This window comes from Canis lupus, chromosome 23 (genome assembly GCF_003254725.2).
Source record: "Canis lupus dingo isolate Sandy chromosome 23, ASM325472v2, whole genome shotgun sequence".
Classification (NCBI taxonomy): Eukaryota; Metazoa; Chordata; class Mammalia; order Carnivora; family Canidae; genus Canis; species Canis lupus.
In genome coordinates this window covers 45,282,151-45,296,318 of record NC_064265.1, presented here as the reverse complement: position 1 = coordinate 45,296,318, position 14,168 = coordinate 45,282,151, and the positions used below count along the sequence as shown (strand labels likewise).

Here is a 14,168-nt window from a genome sequence, read left to right as displayed (position 1 = left end):
TGAGATACCTTACAGATATTTAGAAAGCAGGATATGTTGAGGTTACTTCTGTTTTTATCTTAGATAAGGAAAAATTTAATTTAGAGATAAGACAAATCCAAAGACTACTATATCTTTTAAATCTAAATGCAAGTATTATAAATGGGGTTTGTTCATACGTTTTTATATGTTTTTAGGAAATAATACAACAAAAATGTTTAAATAGAACATTTCAGTAAAGTCAAGAAGTTACAGACCACTGCTACATTTTGCGGAGGAGGAAGCATTATTCTTGTTTTTGTGTCTGAAAGGGTGAGGAGTGGGACAAAGGAGGCATAGGAATGTTTATCCTTTGAAAAAGTACCAACTTCCCTGAGTGCCTGATATTTAAGTGACTATATATTCCTGCTTACTTGGTCCCAGTTTACACCTATTATATGGTCACCTTTATAATACCAACGATATTGTTCATTTTTATAGAGCTACTTTATTCCTTAACATCATCCCAGAGACTCCGGTCATTAACAGATGCTTCCCCTGAGCTCTGAAATGTTAACATTTTAAAGCAGATCAGAATCTGACTGATGCTCTGATCATAACTTTACAATACAGATGGGAACTGACAGCCTAAGGAAAACAAGTATGTTTTGTTTGAACAACAGTGTTTTAAAAATCAAGAAATTTTACATAACCATCCAGACTTGTTTTGTCTTGGCAACCTGGGCCTAAATCTCCTATGGAAACTATCGGCTACTCCTGTGCAGTTGTTATCGCCTTTCCAGAGGGCATGGTCTCTCCCTTTCACCATTCTCTGCCAGTCACCAAAGCCTTACATTACCAGCCTATTCTGACAGGCACTTGAATTTGAGCCCACGATCTCCCTAAAGCCAATATGTCATACTCCATTCTTTTCCCCACAAATGTAAAATGTGAACTGCTTTAAATTGACTACTTTGTCAACTTAACTATGTTAGCTGTTCACTAACTTCAGCAGTAGGTCCTCCATGGTTTCTACTCTAGAGTTTATATTCTAATCAGGTGCTAAGTAATGCAAGAATACGCATGAGAAAAAGGTCTCGAGAACTCCACATCTGAAAAACCTTGTTTCACCAAAGTAGTAAAACTTTACTTACCAGTTTGGAATTGGTGATTGGCTTATTTCTTAAAGCTGGGGGTCTATAAGCTGTTGCAACTTTAGGTTCTTCACTGGGTACGTCACTTGGAACTGCTTGGTAAGTTATTGTTTTTACTGGAAATATTCCATCTAAAAATGGCTGCCAAGAAACCTGCCATAACTCTGCATTTGACGGCATGTCATACTTGTGCAAGACAGAGCCAGTATAATGCCAAATCTTGTACCCATTATTAACTCGTAACCTGGGAGCACATGTAGCTGTTAAAATATGCTCCCCATCAGGGCACCAAGCAAAATAGGTAGAATCAGAGGCCACTGGTTTAGAAATAAGTTTGTAGTTTTTAACATCCCACACTTCCATTTGTCCCCTCAGATTTCCAAATCCAGCTAGTACTAATATATGTCCATGTGGGCTATAGTAGGCTGCATTACGAGGACCAGTTCCAAAGTCAAACACAGGATCACACTTTAAGTTGAAAATCGTTGCTTTTGCAGGCATAAAACCATATACAGCACAAAACTCAGTAGAACTAGAATTCCAAACGACATCATAAATGGGGCCATTTTTTGCTAGAAAAAGAATATAAAACCCAAATTAGCAATAAATCATTACATAAATACAGTATTTATTAGCCAAGTTATAACTGAATACTCATAAACATATCAAGCAGTAAAAAAAATCCAAAATTTCAAGATATGTCACAATTAAAATATTTTTATATGATATATTATGGAGATTAATGCTTTATCTTAATTCCTTTAAAATATTTTGACAATGTAGGTTGATAGAAATATACATTATTAGTACCATTAATACACTAGTTTTCATTAGAAGGGGTAATGTAGGCAAGTACTAATAAAAATACAAATTATAGAAAATGATATGCCACAAAATAAGTCCATCTTCACAAAGGCAGCCCTCTACTGTATTCCTTGTATATGCTTTCAGAATTTTTTTGTTGAAATTAAGCATCTCTCTTAAACAACAGATACACACACACACACACACACACACACACTCACACAAAGTTCTTTATAGTTTCATTTAGTGTACTCCATTTTGGAGATTTTTCCATATAAGCACATTAAAATCTGCCTCACTCTTTCCCAGAGGTATCATATTCCTGTATATTCTCAATTGTGAGTGTACACAAACACATCTGTAGGAGTGAACCTGGCAGCTCAAAGGCACCTACATTTATTTGATAATGCTAAAATGTCCCACAGAGAAGCTGTACCATTTTATATAATCAAAAGTTTTAAGATTATTCTTTTCTTTTAAGCAACCTCTACCTCCAACATGAGGTTTGAACTCAAACCCCAAGATCAAGAGTCACATGCTACGCCGACTGAGACACCCGTTGCTCCATCAGTAGTTCTTACGAGTTCATATTTTCCCTTCACTCTCCCTTCACACTGTGTAGTTTCATACTTTTATCTTTGCCAAGCTACGAAGAGAAAAATTGTTATCCGGTCTTCCTTTCTATCTTTTTTTATTATAAACTAAGCACTACTTAGTATATTTATATCGTTTCTGTGGTCTATTTTTTACTGTCTCATGCCTATTTTTCTCTCCAGGTATTGGTCTTTTACTGACTTACTTGATATAGTGACAAAATTCACCTTTCTCATATTCATCCCTTGTCTGTCTAAAAAATTTTTTCCCCAAATTTTTATTGTTTTAATTTATAGACTTTTCTTCCCCTGACACAGAAATCTATATCTTATATATTCACTTTTATCATTTTGCCTTGTTAGAAAATCTTTTTTCACTTTTAAGATTAGAAAAAAAAGGTTGGGGCACCTGGGTAGCTGAGTCAGTTAAATGTCTGACTTCAGCTTAGGTCATGATCTCTGGGTCCTGAGATTGAGCCCTGCATCAGGCTCCCATCTCAGCTGGGGATCTACTTCTCCCTCTCCCTCTGTCCCTCCCCTTGCTTGTGCTCTCTCTCTAATAAATAAAAAAAAAAAGAAAGAAAGAAAGAAAGAAAGAAAGAAAGAAAGAAAGAAAGAAAGAAAGAAAGAAAGAAAGAAAGAAAATCAACTTTAAAACCAATTTATCTAGTTCAAAAGAAAACCTACTGGCATTTTAATTTTTAGGTTAATCTGGAGAGAAATGACATCTTTATAAAGATCACATTTTATCCCTTAGAAATTTTAAAGTTTTCTTCCCATTAGTCCTATATACTTCCTGCCTTTTGTTGTTCTGTATGGGATCTTTTCTTCTGTTATGTATTTTAAGTGGCTGTTTATACTGTGACTTCATGTATATGCAGATATGATTGTTTACTCCTTTCAAAACTATATGTTTATTCTTTTGATCAGTTACACTGACTAGGTCTTTCAAAATGTTAAATTATGAAAGAAAGAGGACTTTCTGACTTCCTTTCTGACTTCAGAGGGAATATATAGTCCTTTGTAAGGAAGTTTATCTTACTTTTACAGGTTCAATTCAAAATGAAAAATCAAGGAGTTACCAGAATTTTACAATTGTATTATTCTACAGTAATTTAGTCATCAAAACAAAAGATGAAATGGTAAGTAACATTTGTCAGTTTTGAAGACAGTGCCAAACCAACTTACTGTCATGATAACTAAGTTCACAAAGAGCTATTATAATGAAATTACCTTACCCAGGAAGTTCCCCACTAAAGTGCTGGCATTAACTAAATTAACTGGATTTTGTCAAAATAATCGATGTCTGGGGATATTTTAAGTTTATTAATTAAGAGAAATTTTACTTCAAGGTTATGAAAATATATGAGTTTTATCATGTGATCAAGAATTTGGATGAGATCACATTTACAGTATTGTGTTCTTTCCATTGTTTTATCACAGGAAGACCCCTGGAATACTCACGCAATTGCACAACAGCACTTTCTCCATTCGCTGCAATGTAGTGCAGAGTTTGTTCCCCATAGTAGGATGCTCCCGTCTTGTCAACGTCTGTACTAGCTATTACTAACACAGCAGTAGCTAGAACAGCAAAAACTTTAGTTAGATTTAAAACACAAATTAACCTAATGCTGATAAGAAAAATATTAAAAATATAATAGCACATTTTGATTAACTAAGCATGGTATTCTTTTTTTCTAGACATACAGGAATAAAAGTCTCAAGACCTAAAAAATGAGATAAAGTATATTTGTCATACCTTTCTTATTCCATAGCATTGTAACCTTATCAGCTTTAAAGAAACTTTTATTAGCTAAAGCCGCATGAGGTCCATCGAAATTGGGGTACTGGTACAATCTAACAAATGAGGGTGCACCCTTACTTCCTGGAACATAGACAGCCACCTGAAATACACACATATAAGTCACTATTTAATTTTTTGAGTCATATAAACTATGATGGACATGTTTTTATAGTCACTAAGAACTAGGAAAAGGTTTAATCTAGTAATATTCCACATGAACAAAAACATAGAAATTACCTTGTATGGTTGGGGTCCAGGTGATAACACAAAATCATTAATTTTTTGCAAATGTAATTTATTTGCGATTGTGTCTAAAAAAAAAAAAAAAGCAAATAGTGTTAGATGGAAGAGAGAAGCTAACAGGAACACAATCAATTCTGAATGCATTATAAAAGATTAATGTAATTACTGATACTGCTCCCTGTAGTCTCATTGTAGGTAAGACAGCATATTGGAGAAAACGTGGAGTGAGGACAACACAGACCTACGCTTGAATTTCCTACCCAGTCCCTTACTAGCTGGGCAACCTTGAGTAAGTAATGGGACTGCATATCTAACTCCCATTGATTGATTTGAAGAGAAGAGTGCCCTTTCTTATATAAATGGTATCACTAGATAACAAGCAGTAGATAGGGGAATTTCTCTTGATAGAAGAAATATACCTTATAAGTGATGGGGAAGCAGGGAGACTTGGAAATCACCAACTTGTATCTACTCATGAAATGATGGATCTACGCATTGAACATTAATGTCAGGTAATCCGACAAAATTAAAGACAATAAGATGTTATATTCTTCTTGTTAAATGAAAGGAACACCACTTATGAGGTAGACTTGCCCTCATTTCCCCAAAAAAGAATCTGAAGCTGACCAGTTCTAGATTCAAGGAGCTATTTAGGGGACAGATGAACATGTTAAACTATAAGATAGGATACAATAGCAAGATTCAACTATAAGAAAATATATGGCAAGCAACTTTGTTTCTTTAATAATAAATTTAAGGCCTCAAGGTGGGGGTCAGAAGAGATGGAGAGGGAACCTATAGCTTAAAAAAACCTTAAGATATATCAATTTGCAATGTAAGGAACCTTATTGGGAGCCTAAGTTTTAAAAAAAAATTATAACATTTACAATAATTAGAATTTGAACAACTGACCAGATATTTTATATAATCTGTCATAATGGTATTGTGGCTAAGTCTTAAAAAATTAAAAAGCCCTAATCTTCAAAGATACATATGGAGATATTTTAGGAAAAATGATCTGCTTTAGCAGAGTAAGAGAGATGTTAGGTAAAGAGATGTATGGATGAGGTAGCATGGGCAATGGGTTGAAGGTTATTGGGGCTAGGTGTCTACTTTTGTTTCAAATTCTACAATAAACATTAAAAGATTTTGTATCACAGAATTTCAATAGCAACTAAACTCAGAAAGAAGTATGCAAATGTCTTAATATCAATTATTAGACAATAAAAGCTTATTAAAAAGAAAATTGGGATGCCTGGGTGGCTCAGTGGTTGAGCATCTGCTTTTGGCTTAGGTCATGATCCTGGGATTGAGTCCCACATCAGACGTCCTGTAGGGAGCCTGCTTCTCCCTCTGCCCGTGTCTCTGCCTCTCTCTCTGTGTCTCTCATGAATAAATAAATAAAATCTTTAAAAAAAAATTAAAAAAAAATAAAAGAAAATCTATATTATAATTTCTTTAGTTAACACAAGTTATTCAAATGAATTAATAAAACAGCAATTATTAAAATAGTATTTAGGAGAACCCTATGATGCCATATAAGGCAGTAAAGCTATATGCATTTATAGAAAATAATAAATTTATTTCATATATCTTTCCATACTAAAATTGTTGTTTTCAAAGAAGTGAACTTCGTTGTTAACATTTCGGGCACAGATAGTTTCATCTTCTGACCAAGATGGACACCTATGTTAAAAAGAAAGAATAAAAAAAAAAATTAGACAGGTATAATGTGTCACATGTTAAAGTTTGTGATATTGCTTACTATTTAAAGAAAAATACTTATAACCGTGATGTCAAGTCAGATCCTAATAGTTTTAAGTTAGCATTTGTACTAGAAAGATATCGTGATATCGTTCTTTTGCATTCAAATACTAAACAAAAGAAACATCAAGTTTTTACTCTATTATATGCCCACATACAAAATTCCTAGGGATGTAGATTTTGGTCTGACAAGTTATTTTCTATACGAATAGCTGAGGAAAAATGTTATACTATGAAGATATTTAAAGTATTTTGTAAATAATTAGTATTTTAAAGCATTTATTTACCAATTTTGCATTTTTTTCTGGATGAAAGACTTCAAACATGTACCGGTTTTCACATCATAAAGTTGTAGGTTGGGTATCCCAGCTGTGCCATCTTTAGAAGCTAAAATAAAAACAAATTTTTTTTCCACAGTAATTGTCTTCTAACACTAGTGAAAAGAATTCACTCTTAGAATAACTTTGAACAAGATTATTTAAAGTAAAAGAGTTGCTTTAAATCAACTTTCCTTTTTAGCTCTAATTATGGATTTAATTATCTATTACTAAAGCTACAATATGAGAGCTGTTTGAGAAAATTTCAGCATTTCTGAAATGAGTTAATTACTTTAGTTTTTAAGTATACTTAAGAGACTTGTTTATTAAGCTTGACATGGTTTGCAGTTAAATGGATTAAATTATTATGAAATCTTGAGTCTGTAAGTCACACACATAAACACACAAAGTTACATAAACTACTCATGATTCTCAATTTCCCTTTTATTTACTTGGAAATAAGTCTATACCTCTTGAAAAACCAAACCTAGAGGGCTTATAACCCGACCATGGACTATTACATATTTAACTCAACAATACCCACATTATTAAAACATGTTTAAAAAGCCCCTATACATATGTTTTATTATTCATCTATTTGAAGCAAAGCCACATAAAATGTGCATATAACATACTGTTCTATCTTTAAATGTGTTAAAAAATGGCATGCCATTTCCTACTCTGTCATACTATACACATTTCTTACATGTTGTGTCTCTTGTACTTCTCTGATTTACAATGATTATTTTAAATGTTTTTCATTTAAAGGTCATCACTATTCTTAATTTTTGAGATCTTCATCCAGTGGTTATTCACTTCCTAAAACTTTCCTAGAGCTTTTACTTTTTCTCTATCTCATGCTGGATCTTTTCACTAACTTACTATACCTTGAAATTACTTAAAGTACATTATATATTAGGGCAATACAAGATTCATTATTGAGTAAAGATATTCACAAATACTATTTACTATCTAAAGATTAATTACTTTCTTAAAGATTATAAACCTTCTCTTTTCTTCCCACTGAATTGAATGGATTCCTGTCAATATTTTTACAACTGGAAAATACTTACTAGTATAAGGCTGCCATGTTGCCAGGACAGTGTTTTTTGGCGAGAATTCAAGGCAAACTGCCTTTGGGAGGTCGAAGGAGTGCAGTAGTTTCTTGTTAGTGACATTGATAACATTTATTCTGGTTTCAAAAAGAAATTACTTCAGCAATGAAATACTGTTTTGAAATACCAAGTACTATCCAAAACATTTATACCTCTTTTCAAATATAGATTGCTATGAAGTGGTCATTTTCATAAAAGCCAATTTTCAGTTAGCTCTAGAAAATAGCCAATAAACACCTTAACAACAACAAAAACCAAGTGTACATTTTACCAAAATATCCCTATAAAAGTTTGATAATGGGAAGTACAAAATCAGCAGAAGAATGTAATAGATGATTACACTTTCAGTTGAAAAGAAAACAGGCCTTTAAGTGGACACAGAGCTAACCTACAGACAAGGTGACTGACGTGTACCAAACCAAGGGAAAATAGAGGTACTAAATCAAAAGTATATTTTTTAATTTGACTAATGAAAGTAGTAGCAGCTCTGAAATCAACAAGGAGACTTTTGATGTCTACTAAAACCTTAGAAGCAATCTCCAAATGATAAGACTAAAACTAAGAATTATTATGATATAATAATGATAACAATTGTAACAACTGTATAATAAAAGCAGTTCCATTTTTTGGGATGCTTTCTATAAACCATGTTCTGGTCTAACTACTTTACCCACATTTTCTCATTTAATCTTCATAAGAGACTTATAAGATAGGTATTATCATCTCATTTTACAAATGGTAGAAGTGAGGCTTAGAAAAATTAAATGATTTGATGATGGGTCCAAGATACTACTGATAAATGCTAGAGCCAAGTTTTTTGTTGTTGTTGTTGTTGTTTTGGTTTTTTTTTTTAGAGCCAAGTTTTATTTTTTTTATTTTATTTTTTTAAATTTTTTTTTTTATTTATTTATGATAGGCACACAGTGAGAGAGAGAGAGGCAGAGACACAGGCAGAGGGAGAAGCAGGCTCCATGCACCGGGAGCCCGATGTGGGATTCGATCCCGGGTCTCCAGGATCGCGCCCTGGGCCAAAGGCAGGCGCCAAACCGCTGCGCCACCCAGGGATCCCTAGAGCCAAGTTTTAAAACCAGTCTGACCTGACTCTTATGTACTCTTTGGGGTAAAAAAAAAAAAAAAAAAGATACTCCATCTTACTTTAGAAATTGCTTAAAGTTACTTTGTTCTACTCAAGTTTGCGACAGTTTTAGGATAAGCAGAAATTGTTTAAGAATGATTATTACATATTGTTTAAACACAGGACCCTTTACAAGTTACTATAAATTACGTATTTTAGAATTACATGGAACTTTCTTTTTTTGTTATTATTGATAGCCTTTAACAGTTATTCTTAGTTTAACAAAGAGTATTTACTAAAAAAAATCTACAGATTTAAGGAAAAATCAGTTATAGTTTCTAATTAATTTGACCTCAGCAAAGACCACAACACATCCGTTTCTTTTGCCCCCAGGAACATTAGATGTTGTTGTGGCCATAGCACTTTAAGGAAATAAATGCTAGAACCAGGAATAGAAAATATTCATTAAAAAAGACAGATACAACAAATGGGCACATATTAAAAGAGTTCAGAGTTGAATCCAATAGAATGCCAAGTGGGGATATGAAATATATAAAATACATAATAATTGTGAAGATGAAAACAGACCTATTCAACAAACTCCAAGCTAGTAGAATAAGGGATACATCAAAAAGATAAGATGATGAAAGGAAGTATGGTATGTCCCATACTCATAGTATACTCAAGTATAAATTAAAATATGGGTTTTAAAAAATGAAACTCAAACACTGACAATAGTTTATACCAAAAATAAGAAAATTTGAGAGCACATTCTTTGAGACTGAGATTAAGACTGTCAACACTGAGATTACTCCTTTCTGCCCCTGGACGCCGCCGAGTAAGCATCGTTAAAGTCTCCCCTCCCACCGCCGTCATGTCTAAGTCAGAGTCTCCCAAAGAGCCCGAGCAGCTGCGGAAGCTCTTCATCGGAGGTTTGAGCTTCGAAACGACCGATGAGAGTCTGAGGAGCCATTTTGAGCAATGGGGGACGCTTACGGACTGTGTGGTAATGAGAGACCCCAACACCAAGCGCTCCAGAGGCTTTGGGTTGGTCACGTAGGCCACCGTGGAGGAGGTGGACGCGGCCATGAACGCCCGGCCGCACAAGGTGGACGGAAGAGTCGTGGAACCAAAGAGGGCTGTCTCCCGAGAAGATTCTCAAAGACCCGGTGCCCACTTAACTGTGAAAAAGATTTTTGTCGGTGGCATTAAAGAAGACACTGAAGAACATCATCTAAGAGATTATTTTGAACAGTATGGGAAAATCGAAGTGATTGAGATCATGACTGACCGAGGCAGTGGCAAAAAGAGAGGTTTCGCTTTTGTGACCTTTGATGACCACGACTCTGTAGACAAGATTGTCATTCAAAAATACCATACTGTGAATGGCCACAACTGTGAAGTAAGGAAAGCCCTATCGAAGCAAGAGATGGCTAGTGCTTCGTCCAGACAAAGAGGCCGAAGTGGTTCTGGAAACTTTGGTGGTGGTCGTGGAGGTGGTTTTGGTGGGAATGACAACTTTGGTCGTGGAGGGAACTTCAGTGGTCGAGGTGGCTTCGGTGGCAGTCGAGGTGGTGGTGGATATGGTGGCAGTGGGGATGGCTATAACGGATTTGGTAATGACGGAAGCAACTTTGGAGGTGGCGGAAGCTATAACGATTTTGGCAATTACAACAATCAATCCTCAAATTTTGGACCCATGAAAGGAGGAAATTTTGGAGGCAGAAGCTCTGGCCCCTATGGTGGTGGAGGCCAATACTTTGCCAAACCACGAAACCAAGGTGGCTATGGCGGTTCCAGCAGCAGCAGCAGCTATGGCAGTGGCAGAAGGTTTTAATTACTGCCAGGAAACAAAGCTTAGCAGGAGAGGAGAGCCAGAGAAGTGACAGGGAAGCTACAGGTTACAACAGATTTGTGAACTCAGCCAAGCACAGTGGTGGCAGGGCCTAGCTGCTACAAAGAAGACATGTTTTAGACAATACTCATGTGTATGGGCAAAAAACTCGAGGACTGTATTTGTGACTAATTGTATAACAGGTTATTTTAGTTTCTGTTCTGTGGAAAGTGTAAAGCATTCCAACAAAGGGTTTTAATGTAGATTTTTTTTTTTGCACCCATGCTGTTGATTGCTAAATGTAATAGTCTGATCATGACGCTGAATAAATGTGTCTTTTAAAAAAAAAAAAAAAAAAAAAAAAAAAAGACTGTCAACACTGTGGATAAGACCCAGTATGATTATATTCTTTTTTTAAAAAGATTTTAGTCATGAGAGAGAGAGAGCGAGTGAGTGGTGGGGAGGAGCAGAGGGAGAGGGACAAGCAGACTCTGCCAACCACACACCCGTATGCAGGGCTCAATCCCAGGACCTGAGCCAAAATCAAGAGCCAAATGCTCAACTGACTAAGCCACCTAGATACTCCTAATATGATTATATTCTTAATAATTTATGAGTAGTAGTATACTGGTTGGATTCAATAACTTAAAAAAAAAATAAAGTGATTAACATTTTTAATTACAAACACTTTAGTTTCTAATTCTGCCAGTTACTCATAGTCATAAAAGTGTATCATCGGGGCACCTGGGTGGCACAGTTGGTTAAGCGTCTGCCTTCAGCTCAGGTCATGATCTCCAGGTCCTGGAATCAAGTCCGACATCAGGAGAGAGTCTGCTTCTCCCTCTTCCCCTCCCCTTGCTCCTATGCTCTGTGCTCACTCTCTCTTCTCAAATAAATAAATTAAAAAAAGCTTTTTTAAAAAAGTGAATCATCTAATTCATCACAATCTTTGTAGCATTAATTTTTAAAACACATGTGTTTAATCTGACTTTAGAATCCATCACTACTGTGTAAAAATAATTTAAAACGTACTTTTCGTACTAACGCATACATTTTTTCCCTTTAAAAAAACCTAAGATATTACATCTGCTTAAAAACAACAAAAATAACTTTAAACCAAGCAACAAATATTTAGGCATTTTCCTGGTTCTTTAAACTGAAATGTAGTAACGATGGAAAAATTAAAAAGGAGTGATTTTCTTAGTGAAATCATGAGTATTTAGTATTTTTTTTGTGAAACCAATTTTGTAATCTGAATATTTAATGAAATATAGACTATACTAACCATACTTTTGAATATTTTATAAAATACTTAAGTGACATTTTTCTAAACAATAAAACTCACAAAAATAACTAGATAATTGTTACTAGTTTAATAGCAAAGATATAAGTACTAAGTCTAAGGTAAACAAGCAAAGAGAGTTATTCTCTAAGTGTTGGTGCAAAACTTAAGAAACCCTAACCAGGGATCCCTGGGTGGCGCAGTGGTTTGGCGCCTGCCTTTGGCCCAGGGCGCAATCCTGGAGACCCGGGATCGAATCCCACGTCAGGCTCCCGGTGCATGGAGCCTGCTTCTCCCTCTGCCTGTGTCTCTGCCTCTCTCTCTCTCTCTCTGTGTGACTATCATAAATAAATTAAAAAAAAAAAAAAGAAAAAAAAAGAAACCCTAACCAATAACGCAGAGCACTATTTAAAACAACATCTCAGGTTCTCCAGCATTAAACTAATTGCCCCTTTTCAAATGTTACTTTCTAATTCTAAGAAACTAGGTAAATCAAGTCATGGCACATAAGTAGAAGCTGCTAACTTTAGAGGTATTCTATGGAAGTTGCATTAGCTAACTATATCAAGACATTAAAAGATGGACTTTATTAATGACAACCAAACACATGTTATTCAAATGTCATTTATGTTTCATACTGATGATACACACATAAAATATGTTACATAAAGAAACACTAAAAAAAAAAAAAGAAACACTAACTTTTCTCCGTTGCCCCAAGCAAACAAGGTGCCATCCTTACTAAAGGTATAGACTTTGCAATTTTTCCCCGATTCCCTGAAAATGATAAGAAAAAAAGTTTAATAAGCATTAATACTTTTTTAAAAATGTGATTAAATATTTACAATCTTATTAATTTAATGATTATGAACTTACATAAATTTAAGAAGTAATTCCAAAATGCTTTAGTCTACCAAATGCCTTATCTCTTAAAATACAGTGCCAAAAGTTTACAGAGCCACTGTAAAGTAAGGTGGAAATTGATGTTACATCAACAGATCAACCTTAAGAAGAAAATAGAGGCTTTTTGAATAACTAGTTTGCGTGAAAACTCAAAAATGTAAGTGAACATGGAAGTCACTAGCTGTCAACCCTAATCTTGAGAAGGCTGAAGGATTTCAATATGGAGGCTTTGCACCAGGTCACCAGCATAACAAAACAGGTATGGATAGAATATCCTCTAGTAATCATGAAGTGCCCCCGAACTTGAGGGACAAAGATCTTCATCAATTTCTGATGTGTAGAGACAGGAAGTATAACAACAGTAAGAGGATCTTCACATTAAATAAGTGTGGATGCAGGATGCTCTATAAAAGCAGACCTAGGAAATCAGACTTCTTACCAATATTCTATCCAAGGATCAAAACTCTAAGTACTGTATCTCTCAACTGGAGATGGCTACTCTACGTACATCTCCCAGTGATAAGGAACACACAAACAGAAATGTGCATGTGGGCACATGGAGGAAGTCCGTATGTCTAGTCACACAAAACCAGAACTTCATAGCTAATAAACATTTGAATTATTAAATAATAAACACTGAGAACTGACCAGTACACTCCTTTTAAACTGGATATTATCTTTATATTAACTCACCTGAGGATATTTGTGTTTCTGTAATCATGTACTAATGATAGATTGTAGCTACTGAAACATTATTTTTTATTATAGTTTATCCTCTTCTACAAAAACAACTATGATCAAGAGGTCCTTTATCTTACACTTGTGCTACAACTTATTTAATACCCAGTCCTTGGATATGGTTTTTAAAAGCTCCCCACGTCATTCTAGTGTGCAGCCAAATTTCAGAGCCACTTACCTAAAAGCCTAAAATCAAGTTGTTTTTTTTCAACCTGCATATATGTTGAGTATCATGTAGTTCCCATTACTACCCACCAGGAGACATATAATGTCTCCTCGTTCTACTCTTAGTGATGCTGAGACTGTGGTGGACTCATTTTGGGCCTGCTCAGACTCACCTTACCTTTCCTGCTTCCGGGAATCAGCTATTCAATGAAGAGACTTGACCACCTCATTTGCTAACACCGCTGCTTGTCTCAGACTCTAGTGGTGAGGCCCACATTTTAGCATGGCTTCCATTATGGCTAACTGCTGTGGCAGGAAGAGGAGTTCTGACACTTAAGTTCAACCTGAATAGACCAAAAGAGGCTCTGGCTGCAAAAATATATTTCTTATACTTCCTCTCCACGACTGATTGTTCTGAG

The 14,168-nt window shown here is 35.1% G+C and overlaps 2 protein-coding genes across 3 annotated transcripts in view; one reads left to right on the top strand and one right to left on the bottom strand.

The window, feature by feature from the left end:
• EIF2A (eukaryotic translation initiation factor 2A) overlaps nucleotides 1–14,168 on the bottom strand; it is a 34,240-nt gene that overhangs the window by 10,311 nt on the left and 9,761 nt on the right. For both annotated transcript variants that reach the window (XR_007405116.1, XM_025436114.3), the window contains exons 3-10: nucleotides 12,646–12,720; nucleotides 7,711–7,829; nucleotides 6,608–6,707; nucleotides 6,160–6,242; nucleotides 4,551–4,624; nucleotides 4,269–4,413; nucleotides 3,974–4,090; nucleotides 1,113–1,684 (exon numbers count right to left, since the gene is read on the bottom strand). Coding sequence is in view for 1 of the 2 variants with exons in the window: in XM_025436114.3 (XP_025291899.2) it covers nucleotides 1,113–1,684; nucleotides 3,974–4,090; nucleotides 4,269–4,413; nucleotides 4,551–4,624; nucleotides 6,160–6,242; nucleotides 6,608–6,707; nucleotides 7,711–7,829; nucleotides 12,646–12,720 (1,285 nt within the window). In the remaining variant the exon portion in view is untranslated. The remainder of the gene's footprint in view (nucleotides 1–1,112; nucleotides 1,685–3,973; nucleotides 4,091–4,268; nucleotides 4,414–4,550; nucleotides 4,625–6,159; nucleotides 6,243–6,607; nucleotides 6,708–7,710; nucleotides 7,830–12,645; nucleotides 12,721–14,168) is intronic.
• LOC112674815 (heterogeneous nuclear ribonucleoprotein A1-like) lies at nucleotides 9,064–10,675 on the top strand. The gene has a single exon (XM_049099688.1). The coding sequence runs from the start codon at nucleotides 9,915–9,917 to the stop codon at nucleotides 10,662–10,664; it is 750 nt and encodes a 249-aa protein (XP_048955645.1). The 5' UTR covers nucleotides 9,064–9,914; the 3' UTR covers nucleotides 10,665–10,675.